General features: G+C 41.9%; 2 protein-coding genes across 7 annotated transcripts in view; one reads left to right on the top strand and one right to left on the bottom strand.

Moving 5' to 3' along the window:
- LOC118555280 (uncharacterized) overlaps positions 1-6,269 on the top strand; it is an 83,774-nt gene extending 77,505 nt beyond the window's left edge. For 3 of the 6 annotated variants that reach the window (XR_013442762.1, XR_004926873.2, XR_013442766.1), the window contains 2 exons: positions 4,040-4,146; positions 4,824-6,269. Coding sequence is in view for 1 of the 6 variants with exons in the window: in XM_078059268.1 (XP_077915394.1) it covers positions 2,210-2,426; positions 4,040-4,146; positions 4,824-4,895 (396 nt within the window). In the remaining 5 variants the exon portion in view is untranslated. The other 3 variants (XR_013442765.1, XR_013442767.1, XM_078059268.1) reach the window with 3 other exon arrangements.
- The window catches only part of COL1A2 (collagen type I alpha 2 chain), a 35,773-nt gene extending 20,373 nt beyond the window's left edge, over positions 1-15,400 (bottom strand). The window contains exons 1-20 of the mRNA XM_036123357.2: positions 15,056-15,400; positions 12,554-12,564; positions 11,936-11,950; positions 11,254-11,289; positions 10,027-10,119; positions 8,691-8,747; positions 5,626-5,670; positions 5,486-5,539; positions 5,340-5,393; positions 4,972-5,025; positions 4,502-4,555; positions 3,943-3,996; positions 2,343-2,387; positions 1,997-2,050; positions 1,854-1,898; positions 1,442-1,495; positions 863-961; positions 699-743; positions 493-591; positions 20-73 (exon numbers count right to left, since the gene is read on the bottom strand). Of these exons, the coding sequence (XP_035979250.2) occupies positions 20-73; positions 493-591; positions 699-743; positions 863-961; positions 1,442-1,495; positions 1,854-1,898; positions 1,997-2,050; positions 2,343-2,387; positions 3,943-3,996; positions 4,502-4,555; positions 4,972-5,025; positions 5,340-5,393; positions 5,486-5,539; positions 5,626-5,670; positions 8,691-8,747; positions 10,027-10,119; positions 11,254-11,289; positions 11,936-11,950; positions 12,554-12,564; positions 15,056-15,125 (1,092 nt within the window). The 5' untranslated portion in view covers positions 15,126-15,400. The remainder of the gene's footprint in view (positions 1-19; positions 74-492; positions 592-698; positions 744-862; positions 962-1,441; positions 1,496-1,853; positions 1,899-1,996; positions 2,051-2,342; positions 2,388-3,942; positions 3,997-4,501; positions 4,556-4,971; positions 5,026-5,339; positions 5,394-5,485; positions 5,540-5,625; positions 5,671-8,690; positions 8,748-10,026; positions 10,120-11,253; positions 11,290-11,935; positions 11,951-12,553; positions 12,565-15,055) is intronic.
- Positions 15,401-17,794: the final 2,394 nt, after the last annotated feature.

The raw sequence follows: 17,794 nt of genomic DNA, 5'->3' as shown, positions 1-17,794 counted from the left end.
TGATCATCGAACTACTTACGGGCTCACCCTTGTTGCCGCTCTCTCCTTTGGAACCAGCTGGACCAGGCTCACCCTAGGGTTCGATACAAACCGGTGGTCAAAGGACAAACGTGTGCCATTACGCTCTCACAGACAAACATCTTGGGATATTTATGGATCCAGATAAAGAGAAGTTCAAGTTCTGTAAGAAGGTTCACGTTCAAACAGCGGGCGGGGCTGGCTGCGTTGAAAGGACCTGAGTGATCTAGAAATGTACCTCACTGACCTTTGGGGGGTGTTCTAGGAGAGCAGGGGGGTGTGTGTGAGAGACACACAGACACACGGACAGAGGGAATGGACATGCGCACGCACTCACAGAAGTAATACAGACTAAAAGTGCTCAGGAAAGAAAACCTAAAACTGCTAAGACCACAGGGGGAAGTCTGGACGGTGACAAAATGACAGCCGAGCTGGCCTTTCAGGAGGAGGAGCGCCGCGGCGGCGACCACTTACGACGAGCCCTCTGGCGCCAGTAGCACCCGCGGCGCCAACAGGGCCGGGAATTCCGCGGGGTCCAGGGAGGCCGGGAGCCCCAGCCACGCCGGGCAGGCCCTGTGGAGAGAAGGCGGCGCGGCGGGTCACGAGGGGCCGGGCCGGCGAGGCGGCGCCCCTCCCAGCGCCTCTGAAGGGGGAGCCGCGCCCGACAGCCAGATACTCACAGCAGCACCCTTAGCACCAGTCAGGCCGTTGGCTCCAGGGTTACCCTGTGAGGAGAAAGAAGGGAGAAGGTCAGCTACGCGGAGTGTTTCCGCTCTTCGTCCAGCCCAGCTTCGCGCTCTCTGCCTGCTCCCACTCCGTGGGGTTAATGACGGGCGCTACTTACAGGAGGTCCCACGGGGCCGGAGACACCCGGGAGACCCACTTCACCGCGGGGACCCGCCGGACCAGCAGGACCAGGGTTGCCAACAGGTCCGAGTTCACCCTAAGAGAGGGAACGACACTGAGGCATCGGTCTGCAAATAACGAAAGAGCGTATCTCCATTTTTAGGCCGGCAAGTTCCATGATCTTTCTTGGGAACTGCAATCATTTCCCTCCTCTGGTTTGGTACCACCGATTTGGATTTGAGTTCCCTCTCGGCTACCACCTTCACCTCCTTCTGTCTCTCTGTGATAGAGACTCCAGTTCTCAGCGAGACGGGCCTCACCAGTTTGGGAGCATAGCCCGGAGGGGTCCCATAAAACACATTTCCTTGTTGGCTTCTCTGTCTATGTTCTTGGGCTCAAGTACAGAGACACTATTTCAAGCTTGGAGTGAGAACACGGGTCATTCTACATCCATTTTGAAAGGGGGACTCATTAAGTTCCCTGTTGTGTAATTATCTATCTGCAAACTCAGGGCCTATCTTTCCCATCACAGCAAGAAGCTGATCAAGGTAATGACAGTGGTCGGCAGTGTTTTTACCTTGGGGCCAGGAGCACCTGGAAAGCCTGGGGGGCCAGCAGACCCAACGGGACCCTGAAATCAAAGTAGGATGTGGTAAAGACACTTCCTCCCAGCAAATTAACACCACAAGACCAGAAGATTGAAGTGGCTTGATCTTATTTAATATTGGCAAAGAGAAAATGGACAGCTAGTCTGTTGCCATTAATACCAAAGGGGATACATCCAAGGAATCCAAGGTGAGGTAGAGTTTACTTTACGTAGCAATGAAAAGCCCTAGGGATAGTAGTACTTATAAAAACAGAACCTTCGAGAGACCACATAGAACATTTGGTAAGGTGTCTAAAATGGTGTTATTTTTATAAATTATAAAGAAGATACTTCCCACCCCACACTCTCAACCCCTTCCAAATTCTTCGGTGTCAAAACTTACAGCAGGACCCACAGGACCCACACTTCCATCACTTCCACGGGCACCCTGTGAAGAAAATAAGGAGACAAAGTCAAGAGGAAAGTTAAGTGGCCATTATTAGAAGAATTTTTAAAAGGATAAGGGACGAAAACGGAAGCACTCACAGCTGGACCAGGGGCACCGACGCGTCCTCTCTCACCAGGAAGCCCACGGGCTCCCTAGAAGCAGAAATATTTTCAGTGAAATCCAGAATGCTAATTTTAAAAATGTCACAGACATCATTTGCTTTGTCCAATTTCCAACATGCGCAAGAATCCACTAGAAATAAATAGGTCTTGTTCTAATTCCAACTAAAAGGTAACGGATTTCAATTAAGTATGCAGAAGGTTATTAGAAAAATATCAAAGAGTACAATGCCGAGGGAAATGGTAATTAGCAAAAACATGAAAGAAGTTCTAGCTTGCACAGAGGGTACACATGTAGATTTACAATCAAGTCATCGATACTTACTGTTTGACCTGGAGTTCCATTTTCACCAGGAGCACCGGGTTCACCCTATGTGGAAAAGAAGGATTGAGTTTTTGTTCGTTACAGGTATCAATTATTTTTTTTTTCTGATTGGGTCATCCTATTATTTTAATTTGAACCATTTATATATTTTTTAACATTTCTTACACAAATAGACTTTCTCAATTATGCCAGTCACATAAATTTTTTAAATTTCTAAAATACGAGTTTTTAATATAGATAATAGCAAATATCACAGTACTAGGGAGATGTGGTCATTTGAGGGTTATGTATCCCAGCTCTACTATTTCCCCTTAGATTTTGGGTATCATTTTGACTAGGCTTATGTATCAGGAATGATATCATAGAAAGAGACAGCAGAGGATAAATTGCTTTCAATAGAACCACATTTACCCTCTTTAAAGTTATTTTTAACACTTGGTATTTTCATTTTTGTAAAACATGCATGGAAATTTAAAGCTTTGTAGTATTTTTCAGAGCTGTCTTATTTATTTCCAACCTATATTCTTGAGTGAAAACCATGGTGGTGACAGGGGAGAGGGAGCAGTAATTTAATAAAATGGCACATGTAAAGGAACTTTGCTTCTAAGTAATCTGATTAATATCTGGAAGAAACAGATTTGCAAGACCCTTTAGGAACCCTCCATTTCTAGGCTTCTATGTGAAGTGTATTCTTTGGGAATAGGCACAAAGTCCATTCTTTGAGAGTCAGAAATTCTAGTCTCTGCCCTCCTAACTACTAGATGTGTGACTCTGGACAAGTCACTCATTCTCTCTGAGCCTCAGTTTCCCTCATCGGCAAAATGAGGGGGGTCTCCAACGCTCCTTTCGGCTCTAACATTTTATGATGCTGGGACTAGTAGTCTGAGCCATTACATTAGGCTCTAGGGAGAATGAGTTTGACCTTATCCATTTCTGTGGCAGCTGGAAAGTTAGAACAGATTCTCCATATTCATGTTCATTTCTGGTCCCGCTAGTATTCGTTACTCATTAATTTGTAATTACGTTGGTATTCACTTTAATATCACATTATCTCCTTAATAGGAGAGAGAACATTTTATAGTTGAAAACGCTGTCAGAGAAGAGCCTAGCCAAGAGATAACACACTTCTGAGACTTTAATTACCTAATTAAAAATTTTTTGAGTGTGCACAGATAAATCACAGGAAAGAGGTTGAAAAGTGTATTGTGACATGAATGTACCTATCTAATTAGTGCATGGCAAAGGAGAATTTACAGTTTAAAATAACATAGCGTTCTAATATCTGATTATATGTTTATTTACTTTTATTTTGGCTGCAGAGATCGGCTGAAATTGTAGGAGGATAGGAAATGAAGGCAGAAACTGTGGACATTATTTTTATCTTAACTATTTAATAGATACTGAATTAAATAAATAGTATTAATAATTGGCCTTTTGTCACAGAATCCCATATCCTCACCATTGAGGGCTCTGAAATACCGAAGAGAAAATAAGATACTCTTTGGAATATGAGCAGTCTTCACTAAAAATATCCTTTCTGATGGGCATGGGGAATTACAGTCAACTGTTTTAAAAACAATGCTTCTGATGTAGTATTTACCTTCACACCTGGAGCTCCGGGCTGTCCCTTCAATCCATCCAGACCATTGTGTCCCTGAAACGCAAATCCTTATCATTAAAATGTCGTTCCGTTATAGTGCTTGGTCAAATCCTGACCCCCACCCCAGGTGATGGCCGCTTCCGTGCAACGCCGGGTCCTGCAGCCGGCGAACTGGCACCCGGCGAACTTGCTCCATTGCCCCTGGTAAGTCACTAAACCTCCCTGCACTTGAAAGGGAAGGAAATAGAACGAGATGCTCTCTCACAGCCTTGCCCTCTTAAATAATTTTTACAATTTTCAGATGGGTTTAAGTACCTCTTAAAGTCATACGCCTTTTACACAATTTTCTCCGTAGGGATCCTCATTTCTTGGAAGCTAGGAACATACTGAGAAAAGTACACCCCACTCTGCTTTTCAGCCATCTGAACTCTTCTCTAACTCTCTTTACTCTGGCGAATTCCGGGAATTTGGAAGCAAGTATGTGTCACCCAGGAGTTTAAATATAGTCGGGGCTTTTCCTAAAAGCATTTACTCTCCTCTGGGGAAAGAATGCGCTCACCCTAATGCCCTTGAAGCCAGGAAGTCCAGGAGTCCCAGGGAAACCACGAGCACCCTTAAAAAGAAACACACAAGACAAATAATGTTTTCGTTCTAAATTGGAACACAATGATTTCTTGCCTCCAAATTATTTCTTCTCATTGAAGTTCAAGCTTGGAACCAAAGAACTAGGATATTTTTAAGCCTGGAGCAGCAAATTCACTTGCTCTCATTTGAGTAACTAATACTAGGGTATCTGTACAAAACATGATGTAGCTTACGGTATGCTTGCTGTCATTAAAACATTCCTTGCATTAACAAAAACTGTATGCATTCTTAACCAGGCTCCTTGGTTCGTCAGATGCCTTCAGCGAGTGGTACAAGTGTTCAAACATCCAGGTGGCCATTTAGACTGATCCCAGCTTTACCAACCATCTGGCATGGAAGACGTCACTGGCATCTGGACTGGAGACACCGGGATAAAAAGCTTACCTGTGGTCCAACAACTCCTCTCTCACCAGGTCGTCCAGGTTTTCCAGGGTGACCCTAAAACATGAGAGCATCGTAGGGTCAGCCTTTTCTTGCTAAGCCATCAGGTGAAAGTCGGAACATCTTGGTTTTTAAAATGGGGGAAAAAGGCATTCTATAAAAATGTGGGTCCAGATATATATTTAATTAACAACGAATGTCCTTACATACACACAAATTAAGATTTCATTAAAATAACATCTTCCATATGGGGAAGAGTTATGTCGGGCATATTCAGCTTTTGGCCAAATACTTCATTTGAATCCAGAAATTCTTGTCGAGGCAGGAGTGTTTAAATGGCATTTTGGAAATGCTTATGAGTAAATACTCACATCCTCCCCAGCCTTGCCAGGAGGCCCAGGTGGACCACGAGAACCCGCAGGACCCTGAGAAAACAGGACACCAATCATTTTGTTAAGGTTATATTAATAAACATCTTGAAGAAAAAATCTATCACAACGGGCGAAAATGTACTCACAGTTTGACCAGGTTCACCGGGCTCACCCGCAGGTCCTTGGAAACCTTGAGGGCCCTAAAAGAAAACAATACGTCATACTCCACACCTTTCTTTAATTCTGGTTTTTTCCCTAAGAGAGATTACACGCTGCTGGTACTTACAGGAGCTCCGGACGCACCAGGTGGCCCTCGAGGTCCCATCAAACCCTGGAAAGAGGACAAGTCTTAGCACTGAGAAGTTAGCGTGGCGTCGGTCTGAGTTAGGACTGGCACAGCAGTGCCACCAGCATTTTGTGATAGACAAACAGAATTATCCTGGTTTGTTTCAGTTCTTGTTTCTGCCAAGGAGGCTCTTAAGGACCGACATTTCCTCCACTATTTCTCTGTCTTTGCTTCCGCCTTTTCTCCTAACCCAAATCAGCAGAGCCCAATTGGCTAGGTGGCCACAGGTTCCTTAAAGTTGCAGACACCTGGGCAGATCGAGATTGTGCTAATGCAATGAAACGGATCCGTCTTTGCACAGTTCGGGATCTACAACCACCTTCTAGGCAGCGGACAAAGCCTTTCCATTTGGATTCCCTCGATCAGAGGTCATCTCCCCATGTCATATTTAGCTAAGAAATTGATATTTTTATTGCCACAAGGGGCATAAATTGAAAAGGATCGGAAGTCCCTCTTAAGGATTAGAGGGAGGTTTGTCATACAGCCTTATAGCTCCTTTTAGGGCTGCTGGGGACTGATGAAAATGTCAGACAAAAGCGGATGTGGTGAGGGGTGAAGGAAAAATAAAACAGTACTGAAACATCTTCCTGGAGGGTTCTAATATTATTACTGAAAATGTGGCCCACAACCACAGCAGATGGTTCTTCCTTTTGTTCTTCCTCCTGTGCACACCAGTGGAGTGAGACTGTTACTAGATGGTGAGCTAAATCCACATTCTCGACTCCCCTTTGCAGTAATCAATACCCATGCAAGCTCTCCTGTAGGGACCAGCTCCTTCATGCTGAAAATATTGCATAGGCAAGTCTAGAGTAATTTGTTCATGACACACCAACCATGGGACTCCGCAGGCAAGTCTGCCCCATGGTATTAATGCCTAGAGTGAAATAATGTGGACTTTATTAAAAAGCACCTCATCTTAATTATAAGAATTATTTGTTTGGTTTTAGAAATTGCTTCCACATTAAAAGAAACTGTCGCTTTTCAATCAAAGTAATCTTTTAGGTATACATTAAAAATAATTTTCTTTGACACCATGAATTTTTAATTACATTTATTCATTTTTCCGCATATTTGCAACAATTTCATTTACATAAAAGCTAGTTTATTTTGTTGAGGCTGTGAGACGGACGATGATTACTCATTAATTCAGAGAAGAACCCTGTGGGGTTTTATAGTTATTGATTTTCCAACATGGAAAATTATTTTAATACTTTATTGCTGCCTATCTTTCTTATTTGTGAACCACATATCTGTTGATTACATATGTCTATGACTGTGTGTGGATGGGGCAAGCTTAAATTACATTACACTGATATTTAAAAGTAAAACACTCCCTTTTATGCCCCCCAGAGAATGTTCCAAAGTCAGGGGAATCTGAAATCCATATTAATTTTCTGGGCTTATGTAGGCTATTTTATTAGTGTTTTGCTTTCTTTTTCCCCTTTAGCTTCTTCTTGAGACATAGATACTGCTTTAAATCTGACTAATGTTCAGCATTAGCTGAAATGGCTAATTTCAAATATCCAGTATAAACAAAGCCAAAGAAAATCTCTACTTCTTCATTTCAGATATGGATGTTTTAAATTACCAGGAAAAATCAGGAAATTGGAAATCATCAATTAAAGGCACATTACTTCTCAAGTGAGAGTTTTAACTTACAGAAAATATTATCTTGCCCTTATAGTGTATTAGCTTATTGCGGACCATTAGGTCCAGCTGAACATCTTCTTTTGAAGACAGAGCACTGAATGCATTGTCCAGGTAAAATTTATACTTTAGAGACCATGTTAACGTTAAACTGTAGTGTTTAATCAACTTAATATTTTTAGTTCCAGCAATTTTTCCCTTTATTTAATACATACTAGTATATATTGTGCATGCTCATATTATTTTTTTTTCTAACACATCTCATTAATCCTTGTCGGAAGGCTCGCTTGTTAAAGACAGACCATCATCATCATAATCATATAGGGAACTTTTCTAGATGTTACTCAAATTATAGGATATGTTGCTAACTATTTGTGCTGAGTGATATGAATGCTAAATTATACTCATATTCTCTTCTATATGGATTTATAATTAATAGACTAAAACGGTATTAATCAAAAGGTATTAAAAGAAACATTTCCAGTACTTATAACTCCTTGAGGGAGGGTGAAATTCTGTCATATTCACGGCTACATCCCTAGTGCATAGTACAGTCTGGGGCTCATTGAAGGCACCTGATAAATAGTTGTTGAATAAACTGATGTTTTCTTCAAGTACTAGATATGTGAGACATGATGTCGCTGATTATGAGACATCCTGCCTGGAGGCTAGTCCTAGTTTTGCCATTAACCAGTTCCATGGCCCTGGAAAAGCTTAAATTCTCTAGTATAGAATAAATGGGCTGGGGCATCTGGGTGGCTCAGTCGGTTAAGCCTCTGACTCTTGGTTTCGGCTCAGGTCTTGATCTCAAGGTCCTGGGACTGAGCCCTGCATTGGGCTCCGCACTCAGCGCAGAATCTGCTTGTCCCTCTCCCTCTGCTCTTCCCTCCCCTCCCACTCAAATAAATAAATAAATAAATAAATAAATAAATAAATAAATAAAATCTTTTTAAAAAAATGGGCCGGACTAGAACTTGCTGCTCCTTTCCAGCAAGTTTATATAACTTAATACCTCTGTCTCTAAGGGTTGCTTAAAATTCTAAGCAATGTTAAAGAATATAAAAAAAATTATTCAGAGTGATCACTCTTTTGAATTATATTGATTTATCTAAGTTATAGTTACTATGTCCAGAGATTATTTACACACTGGAAACATGTTTGTAGAGAAGATGCAACCCCCAAGATCTAGGCTTAGATTGTTATAGATTTGAATACAAAAGGAGTTGCTGCTTTTATCTGATCTAAGTATTGAGTGTTAACCTAGGTAGTTAAGGAAATGACGATGTGAAATTTTTAACATAAAAACAAATTCTCTATTCAGTAATTTTCTGGCTAAGATTAAAAAGAGAGAAACATACCATTGGTCCAGGGCCAAGGCCAACTCCTTTTCCAGGATCATACTGAGCCGCAAAATTCTAGAGGGGCAAAAACACATTATATATATTAAAATTACCAACTCTGTAGTTCACTTTCTCATCCTACTTGTAGAGATTTTTATGTTGTTGTTTAAAAGGGAGCAATATTTTTATATGTTTATTAGTTTATAATTCCATATTGAGCTAAGTTCCTAAAAAGTCAGGAGAAAATACAAGTTTAAAATTGAGTCCCCATCTGGTGTGAAGTGGGAAGCCTCCCTACCTTATTTTTTCAAGCCCTTTCCCGCCCTGCCATTCGCCTCTCCCTTCTCCCCACCCTCTACCTCTACCCTGAGAAAGGGGCGCTTTCTAACTTTAAGTCGCTGGAGACCCCTGATATATTGAGCAGAGACCAAGAGGTCACCTTTGCATTCCTACCTGTTGCCCTATTCCTCCACAACTACACCAAAGTGACTCAGAGACCTTTCTCTTGCTGGAGTTTCAAGAAGGATATAAAGAGTTTTCAAGTTTAGACGAAAATTAAATTAAAATGCCCCTTGGAAGATTAAACTTTTAAAAAATAGTTCACAGTAATAACTTTACTGTTAAAGATCTCTCTTATAGTAGTAGATCTATTAAAGAAGGTGCTTTTTAATGCACTCAGTAGATAAGCAATCATAATAAGATCTTTTGGGGGAGAAAGGTCTTATTTTACTGGCATACAGTTGGGTATTAGAATCAGGCTTCCGATTCATAGTGCTAACCAATTAAGCAAATATGTTTTCCTTCCTGCAGCGAGGCCATTTGGCACTCATACCATTGTTAAAGACATAAAGCTAAAAGAAGATATTAATGAAAAAGGGAAATGTACTTTTCTCAAATTAGTTTCAAGCAAATTAAACCTAAAACTACTTTGAATGTTGGTTCAGCAGACTTCAAGCCAAGGAGAATAAAAAGAGTAGGATGTTTGTGAAATTGCTGAAGATCAGGGATTTCACTTATAATTCAATCTAATCAAACTCTTTAATAATGCAACACCTCTTATTTGTGCCCTACTGATGAAAGATATGAAATCCCCAAATTAAATAATAGTCGTGAGGGCTGCAGCTACCTTCAGTGAACACAAAGGCCAGTCCTGTAATTGACAAGGGCCCACAAAGAGACCGGGCAGAGCAAAATCTTGAATGAAGAAACCAAAGAAATGAAATAAAATGTACTAATATCCAAATAGCAGATTCTCCCTTAACTGCTAAAAATAAGTCCCACAATGAGCCTTATTTCAATAGAGGTATAAGACACTGGAGTGAGCTAAAAGTGAGCAGTACTTAAGACACCTTACCCCGCCAAGACCAGGGGGGCCAGGAGGACCAGGTGGACCAGGAGGGCCTGGGATACCATCGTCACCATCTCTGCCTGGTGGGCCTGGTGGACCCTGTTTTGTAAAAAGTGAATTCGGTCACAGTTAGACAGACCCCCATAGAAACCTATACATATAAAAGGAGACCTAAGAATACATGTGGTAAGATTCGTTGTTCAGACCTTTCAATGTGCAAGTGGTAAGGAAATTTAATACGCCGTATTTGTCACTAATTGAACTTCACTTATGACCTTAGAAGGAGGTTTAGTGACTGATACAATACAAAGAAGACAAAAGACAGACTAGTTCCTCTGGAAGAGGGATTTCTCAGCCTTTGAATATCAATTCATAATGGAGCTCCAGGATTCAAATAAAGATGGAAATTATAGCTACCATTTATAACCCTTAAACTTCATATGGGAAACAGTGCACAAGTGATGTACTCTGTATATTGATTGTCAGTTTCAGACTGATGAACTTATTCAACTGTTTTGGTATATTATGTATGAATGGTAGATTAATTGATACGATAATTAATAAAGTCACTTTATCACAAGGTAGAAAATCTGCAGATTTCCTAACATTAACACTATTTATGTTGTTACCGTAATTTACTGACATAATGCTACCTCTAATAGACTGTTTGAGTGGAATACATTTTAGACTGCACTTCCCAATAGATATGAGATACATAGATATTTATATATTGGCAAGAGTGTCATATGATGTAGTTATACATGCCAAATAAGCATAGCAGGGAGATCTAAGAATACCATGGATAAATTGTAAACAGTTTGCACATTTACGAATTTAGACAGAAACATGTTGTTGACTGCTATATCACTACTATTCCCAGGCTACGTAAGAGATCTTACTTGAGAAGCAAACAAAACCTGTGCAAAGAGAGGACTGTGGTGGTTAGGTAGATATATTTCCCTTATGCATAAGTTGGACAGGTCAACTGAAAACAAAGGAAGACAGACCATGCAAAGAGTATGGCTGCTTATAATAGCTGTACTTTCTAAAAAGATAATCTTGTTCTAAAAAAATAGTGATTATATATAATAATGCTCATTCACCTCTTCTGTAGGGCATTATCTGCTTAAAAGGTGGTGCAAATATCTGGATACATAATACTCTTGTAAACTGTCTAACCTGTAGTTATTCAAATATGGTCCAAAGCTTTTCAACAGTTCAAAAAGTACACACCCTTTCTCCACGTGGTCCTCTATCTCCAGCTGGGCCCTACGAGGAAGATACAAACAGCACAATAATAAATGTCTAAGCAATTTCCAGTGAACGAGCAAGCATTCTTGACAATAATTAGTCGATAAGACTGATCTAAACACAATATTATTAGAAAGTAGCTGTAAAAATGGCATAATACAATAGAAAAAAGGTATATTGTTTTTATTATAATTACGTGTAATGTTTTTAAACCAGGAGACTAGAGGCTGCAGTCTCCAGTCATTAGGCCAATATTATAACTACTATTTTTAGAAATACGATTTCTATGGATAAAATTGCCATTTTGTTACATCACTAACAGTATATTTATATAGATAAAGCCCTTTAAAATAAACTTTCATTTACTACCTATAATTAACATAATACTCATTCCATCTCCAGAATTAAAACAAGTCTTTTTTTTCTTTAGTGTGTAAATCACCAGTTTGTATAATATAAGTGTAATTAGAGATAATTCTGGAAGATAATAAAGCTTGGTTATCTTAAACATCAAAGCTACTTTATTTTATGGTTTAGCTAATGCATTTCCATGTGGGCAAAATCTTGACCAAATATTTTCCTTCTGTAGTTTACTATAAATTTAGTTAAATCAGAAGTTACTTCTGATCATTTCAGATATTATGGAAAAGTATTGGACTCTTACCTTTCTTGCAGTTGCCTAGAAAAGAATAAGAAATAATTATGAGGAAAAATTGTATATTTTTAAAAATGGCTCCCATTTCTGTGTAGTATACAAATATATCTATAGAGTATATACATTGTGCATACCATTATTCCAATATTTCAAAGTATGATTTTAAATTTTACAAATAAATTAAATAACATATGTTCAGAACCAAAATGCATACTTATCTGTAATTATGCCTCAAACTCAATTCATGAGCTAAGAAATTGTTCCTAATACTCTTGCAAATGATTCCAAGGGAGTAACAAGATTCTCTAGCTCTGTGAAGTCTCCTGCTTTGTAGCAGCGGATGCTTAAAACCCAAACTTCCACTGGATTATTTATTCTGTTTCTTATGAGCATTCTTGTAAGGGTGGTCTTATTCAATAGCACCGCCCATTTTGGAAATTGGGGTGGGTACTTTCTAGGCAGCCAGCGAAGTCTGACTACCATAACTCTTGATGATTTTCTTGGAAATCCAGGTTGTTCCACAGCAGTGTAGCCTCCTGTTCCTTCCCCAGAGAAGGCATTAGGGTGGCCAAAGCCATCTCAGTATTAAAAAAAAAAAAAAAATTTTCTAAAAATAATTTTGCTCACCTCTTGTAAAGCTGTAGAGGAAAGGGAAAAGAGGGAAATAATCATTAGTATCATTTCATTGATCAATAGCTGTGATTAACAAATAGATATATGAGTCTATAAAATGGACTTACCTAATTAAAGGATCAAGGATATTTTTTATTAAGAATATTCTAATGAATTGGAAATTATGCAGGTCAAAATTATGGCAGGGATCAGCAGGGTGATTTCTTTGCAATATTAATATGCAAATATATTTTGAATTAAATTGTTAATTATTTACTATTTTATAAATACTGTGAAATATTAATGTGTCTGAAGGATATTTCCAATGTGTAGTAATTAAGTCAGTAAACTACATAGGTGGATCGCTGAATGTAAGACCAGTACACTGATGAAGAAATAATTCATGGTTTAGATAGTTTTTGGTATTTAAAAATCTAAAAAAGGGAAAATTTAGGGAACTATGTTACCTAAATACTTTGTTTTTTATAAAAATTATCTAGTGCTTCATTGAGTTACCTTACTGTCCTTTTTCAAAAGGTCTAAATTGCAAATTAGTCACTATGAAAATGGAGCCATTTGGACATCTGAAATTTTGCTTTAAACTGGTTCACTTAAATTAGGTAAGGTATTTTACCAATATGTATCACTTTTGTCCCTGAGAAGGAGTTGCTCCGTATAAATGGAAAAACTGTGGATTAAAGATCTTGAGAAGTAATGGGAAAAACACACTCAAGTAATATCCCCCCCTTTGCCATAATTGCTCTAAGTCCTTAAAGACTGAATTCCTCTCCTACAGTATAAAAATTATAGGTTAACACAGGATATAACGGTGGCCAAGCTGGCAACAAGATGAACCACCCCTAAAAATTGCTTTAATTAGGTGGCCAAGAAGTGTGTCATTTGGAGTAAGAACATCTGTTGCAATAGTCACAATTCAGGAGGGTGGACCACATCCAGCACTGATATTTAAGGGCAATTTATGAGAATTACTTTTAAATTAGGAAAATGATATGTTTACTTCATTGTGTCCATCAGTAGGAAGAATAATTATGCCCAGGCTTGATTAACGGAACTCCTTATGATTTTGGAAATTTGCCTTTTAATTACTCAGACTGAGCCATTTTGAAGAAATGTGTGTTTGGTAACTTTTATTCCAGACTGCAGTTGGCTGTTGGTCAGAAGGTGACTTGCCTTTTGTACCTTCAGACTTCCCTAGGTCTGTTTTCATCTTTCCTTAAGGAGCCGACTCTTTCCCCCATCCTCAGATCTCATAAAAACGAAATCGGTAATGTGAATTTGTTCTACACAATTACTCCTTAGTATCCACAGTGTGTATACTAAAAGTGGACAAAGGGAGAAAACACACACACACAAATGCATCGGCAATGATGCAATGGTAGACACCGTGGCATGTGGGTGGAGCAAACTTTTTATAGAGTGTTGGGTGTGGCCAGACACCCCTCAGACCCTACCAAGTCAGTATCTTTGTCTGGGAATTAGGCAGCCATTTTCAAAAACGGACAGATTTTCTCCATTCTATCTTGACACAGAAGTCTGGTCATGAAACCTATGGCTAAAAGTGGCCTCAGAGTCCATCTAATCTGCATTCTGCGTTTTAGAAAAGGCTCAGCTGGACTTGCCCGAGGTCACATGGTAAATTAGTGGCCAAGTCATTGGAAAACCCCGGGTCTCTTGAGTTTCGGATCCATGTTGATATTTTCCAACTTGCTGTGTTCAGAATGTCTGATTGTCACAGGGAACATGATAAAGAGGTAACTTGCAGGCTCAACGAAAGGCAGAACAGGTTTTAATTAAATAATGTTACCATTTCCATGACCAGATAATAAATGGAAAAGCTAATTCTACTCCTCAGACTGTATCCATTCCAAGTAACATCATTTTCTTTCCCAGGATACACCGACTAGCTACGGGGGATGGCTTCAATCAGAAATGCAGGTCCCCTCTCCGTGTAAACCTGTGGGGTCTCTCCTGGGGATTCCATTAGCGTAAGGCCTGGTCCCCTGTGCTTCCACTGTCCTCCCTCCAGAGGGCGCCTCATAGTTATCGTCATCATCCAGGCAAGCCTTAAACCGCCCAGAAGAGCAAAGCCCTTAGGGGGTGAGTTCTGTATTACTAAATTCAAGGGCTTTTTAAAGCAGGCCTCAAGTTTTACGGGGTGGGCGTCGGTGCAGCCATGGGGCCTGAGAGTCGTCAATACCTCACCCTTAGGAAAAAGACTTTCTGCTCTCTTTGAGCCTCACTGATCCAGATCAAATTCAGACTCACTTCGAGTTGAGAGAAAAGTTCCCTAACTTTTGGCGAGGGTTGAGCCTTTTCTGTTTTCATTTCTAAAATAATTTCCACGTTTCTCATCCATGCCTGCGTTTCTCCACATGCCAGGAAGCCTTCCTTCCAAACTGGACCTAGAATTGACTTTAGGTTTTCTTTTTTCAGACCAGGGCGCCCACCCATCTAACCTTTCTCCCCCTCCGCCCCGAACAAGCCGAAGGCACTTACATTGGCATGTTGCTAGGCACGACGTGACTGCAAGCAGCAACACAGTCCGCGTATCCACAAAGCTGAGCATGTCTACCACTTAGACATGCAGACTCCTTGTGTCGCAGAGCCCCTGGGTCACCGGCGGAGGTATCACCTGGCGGGCGCAGGCATGCAGTCGTGGCCAGGACCTCCAACTTAGCTGAAACCTCCTGCCGCCTTGGTGCTAAAATAATAAAGCCCGGATCTGCTCTATTTATACGGCCAAAGTTTCCCTGGCCCGAGGGTGCCTCCAAAAGCGCCTCCACCAATCGCAAGGCTGGGGCTGGGGGCCCGGGCAGCCACAGCTGGGAGGAGACTGCGGGGGCGCAGAGGAGGGAGCGAAGGGGGGAGGGACGTGGCCACGGGGCTGGCTTCTTAAATTGGTTCCATTCTTTTTGAGGACGTGGACACTTTTGAGGCTTTCAAGGGGAAACTCTGACTCGCTGTCTGCATACCTCCGCCCTCCCCATCCCCCCGCCCTTCCCCGCCCTTTCCAAGTTTGGAAACACTTTGGGACACGTCGGAGCGCTCTGCAGACACCGACGTGGGCACACTTTGCAGATCTCTGGGCAGCCGGGCAGCTGTAGAAGGGACGGGAGCCCGGAGATCAAAGCAGGAGCTGTCCAGCCCTGCCTCACCTTGTGCCCTGAGGGCCACCCGCAGGGTGGAGGGCGCGCGCCGGGCGCGGAGGAAGCAAGGGAGGAGGGAGTGGGGATTCGACAGCGTGGCGCAGCCGGAGGCCGCCCTCCCCCCGCCCCCTCTCCTCGTCCCCTACCCCGCCCGCGCCCAGCTTGTTCCAGCTTTGGGGCGTGTGTGCCCCCACTTTCTCAGCGGTAACGCTCTCCCCTGGCTCCGGGAGAGGGTGAGAGGGGGGTTCTGTCTGTGCAGGGTTGGGTTGGAGTCCGAGGACGCCTGCCGTTGGGGAGGAGGGGGGAAACACGCGAGGGGTAGCGTGGCACTGAGCACGGGGGAGGATATGCTTTGCGCACTCTAGACTGGACCCAGCCACTCGGGAAGTCCTTCGACCTCTACTGAGGCCGACTCTCGGTTTAGGCTTTGGAGATTATCTGGCCCTGCGAAAAGACTGAGATTGACGCCTGGATGCCTCTCTTGGGGTCTCTCCTTTCTGAGGTTGCAGTGGAGAATCCATCCTCTCCCCTTCAGGTTTCCACTCTCCACCTCCTCTTCTCCACAAATGCCTCTTCTCCACGTTGAGCCTGGATTCAGATAACTCTCCAGTGAGTTCCCCCAATGCCTCGACCTCCTTGTGCATTCACTGACCCCACTCTTACAGGTAACGCCCAAGCACATTCTTGGCTTCCTCATGGCTCCCCTCTACAACCTTGGGGAAAATGCCGAGCCCATCTAGAGGGCCTTCCAGTTCGACTCTGAGATGGGGCAATGTTCTCTGGTCTCACCCCAAGCAGCATCCTCATCAATGTGGATATTAACTCCCTCCCGAACACCCAACTTCCTTCTCCCCTTTCAGCCCCATCCCGTTCTCTGCTCCCCACCAGGGAGAGGAGGAGTTGGGACCTTGACCCTGAGCTCAGGATTTGAGGGTGGAAGTCCTCATTGAGAGCTCCTCAGAATTGTGAAATACCGGGTGCAGTCAACTTCAGTGGATGGCCCCTTCTCCAACACTCTTGAGATGTCATTCCAGGCCCATAAGGCGGGGGCTGCACTTCTGCCTGCTCTGCACCCCCAGTGAGGCAGTCATGTGCTACTCAGAATGCCATGGGCTCCCAGAAGTCAACGCAAAAGGGGCATCTTTAGGTCAATTCCCTCTGTGCCAAACAGAAGTGAGTGGGCTGCAGTTCCTTGCTTCCCCCCCCCCTTCTTTCTTTCTCCTATTCCTCCCTTCCTTGGTTGGTTTTTTTTTTTTTTTTTTTTGGCTGTGCTTTAAGGAAGAATTTCTGCCTAAGTTAACTCCATCAGCAGCTGCTATAAACCAAAGGGACTGAATATTCTTAAACTGGTTGCTTCCTCTAAACTTAACAAACAGGTTAATGGAAATAAAAGGGAACAAACAGAACTATAATAAACCCTTCTTTTATTCTATTTAAGGGCACTGACTTGGGAGATAACTTGGAAAGACTTTATGAAGTAATTTGGAGGGAAGGAATTTGAAAGTGTATCTGGTCAGTTCTAGGAGGGTTTTTACAAGGAGGAATCCACAGTCAAATCTGATAGTTTAAATTGGAGAACATTTTGTGGAAGTGTGACTATAATTTCTTTTTTAGCATAAAAAATGCTCAGCTAGTTTTTGAAAACTAGAGAAGTAACAGTTCAAGCACACATTTATAAACTTAAAGGAAAAACATCTCTGCAGAGTAAACTGATAACTTGAAACACATTCCTGGAAACTGATGCAAATACCAAATGCTGCCAGGCTCCTTCCCTGCTGATGTGGCAGAGTTTGAAGCAGGCAGTCCTTAAGCGTTTGGTGGGAGGCCCTGAAACTAGACGGAACAATGAAGATGGTGAAAACCAAAGGGGAATTTTTCTTTTTTAAGCGGAGGACCGACTGCCATCCCAGCCATTTTTATGCATTATTTTGACTCTTTCTTACTCATCACTCATTGGGGAAGATAGTGTTTACAGTTAGATCTCCGTTAAATATTTTGTGCCTCAAACAGAGAGAAGCTTTTTGTGTTGCTGGGGGTGGGGCTGGGAAGAGAGCTGACCCAAAGCCTACAGGATGGTCCTAGTGATGAC

This window comes from Halichoerus grypus, chromosome 12, assembly GCF_964656455.1.
Source record: "Halichoerus grypus chromosome 12, mHalGry1.hap1.1, whole genome shotgun sequence".
Lineage (NCBI taxonomy): Eukaryota > Metazoa > Chordata > Mammalia > Carnivora > Phocidae > Halichoerus > Halichoerus grypus.
Note: the sequence above shows the minus strand (reverse complement) of the source record. Positions and strands in the feature narration are given on the sequence as shown.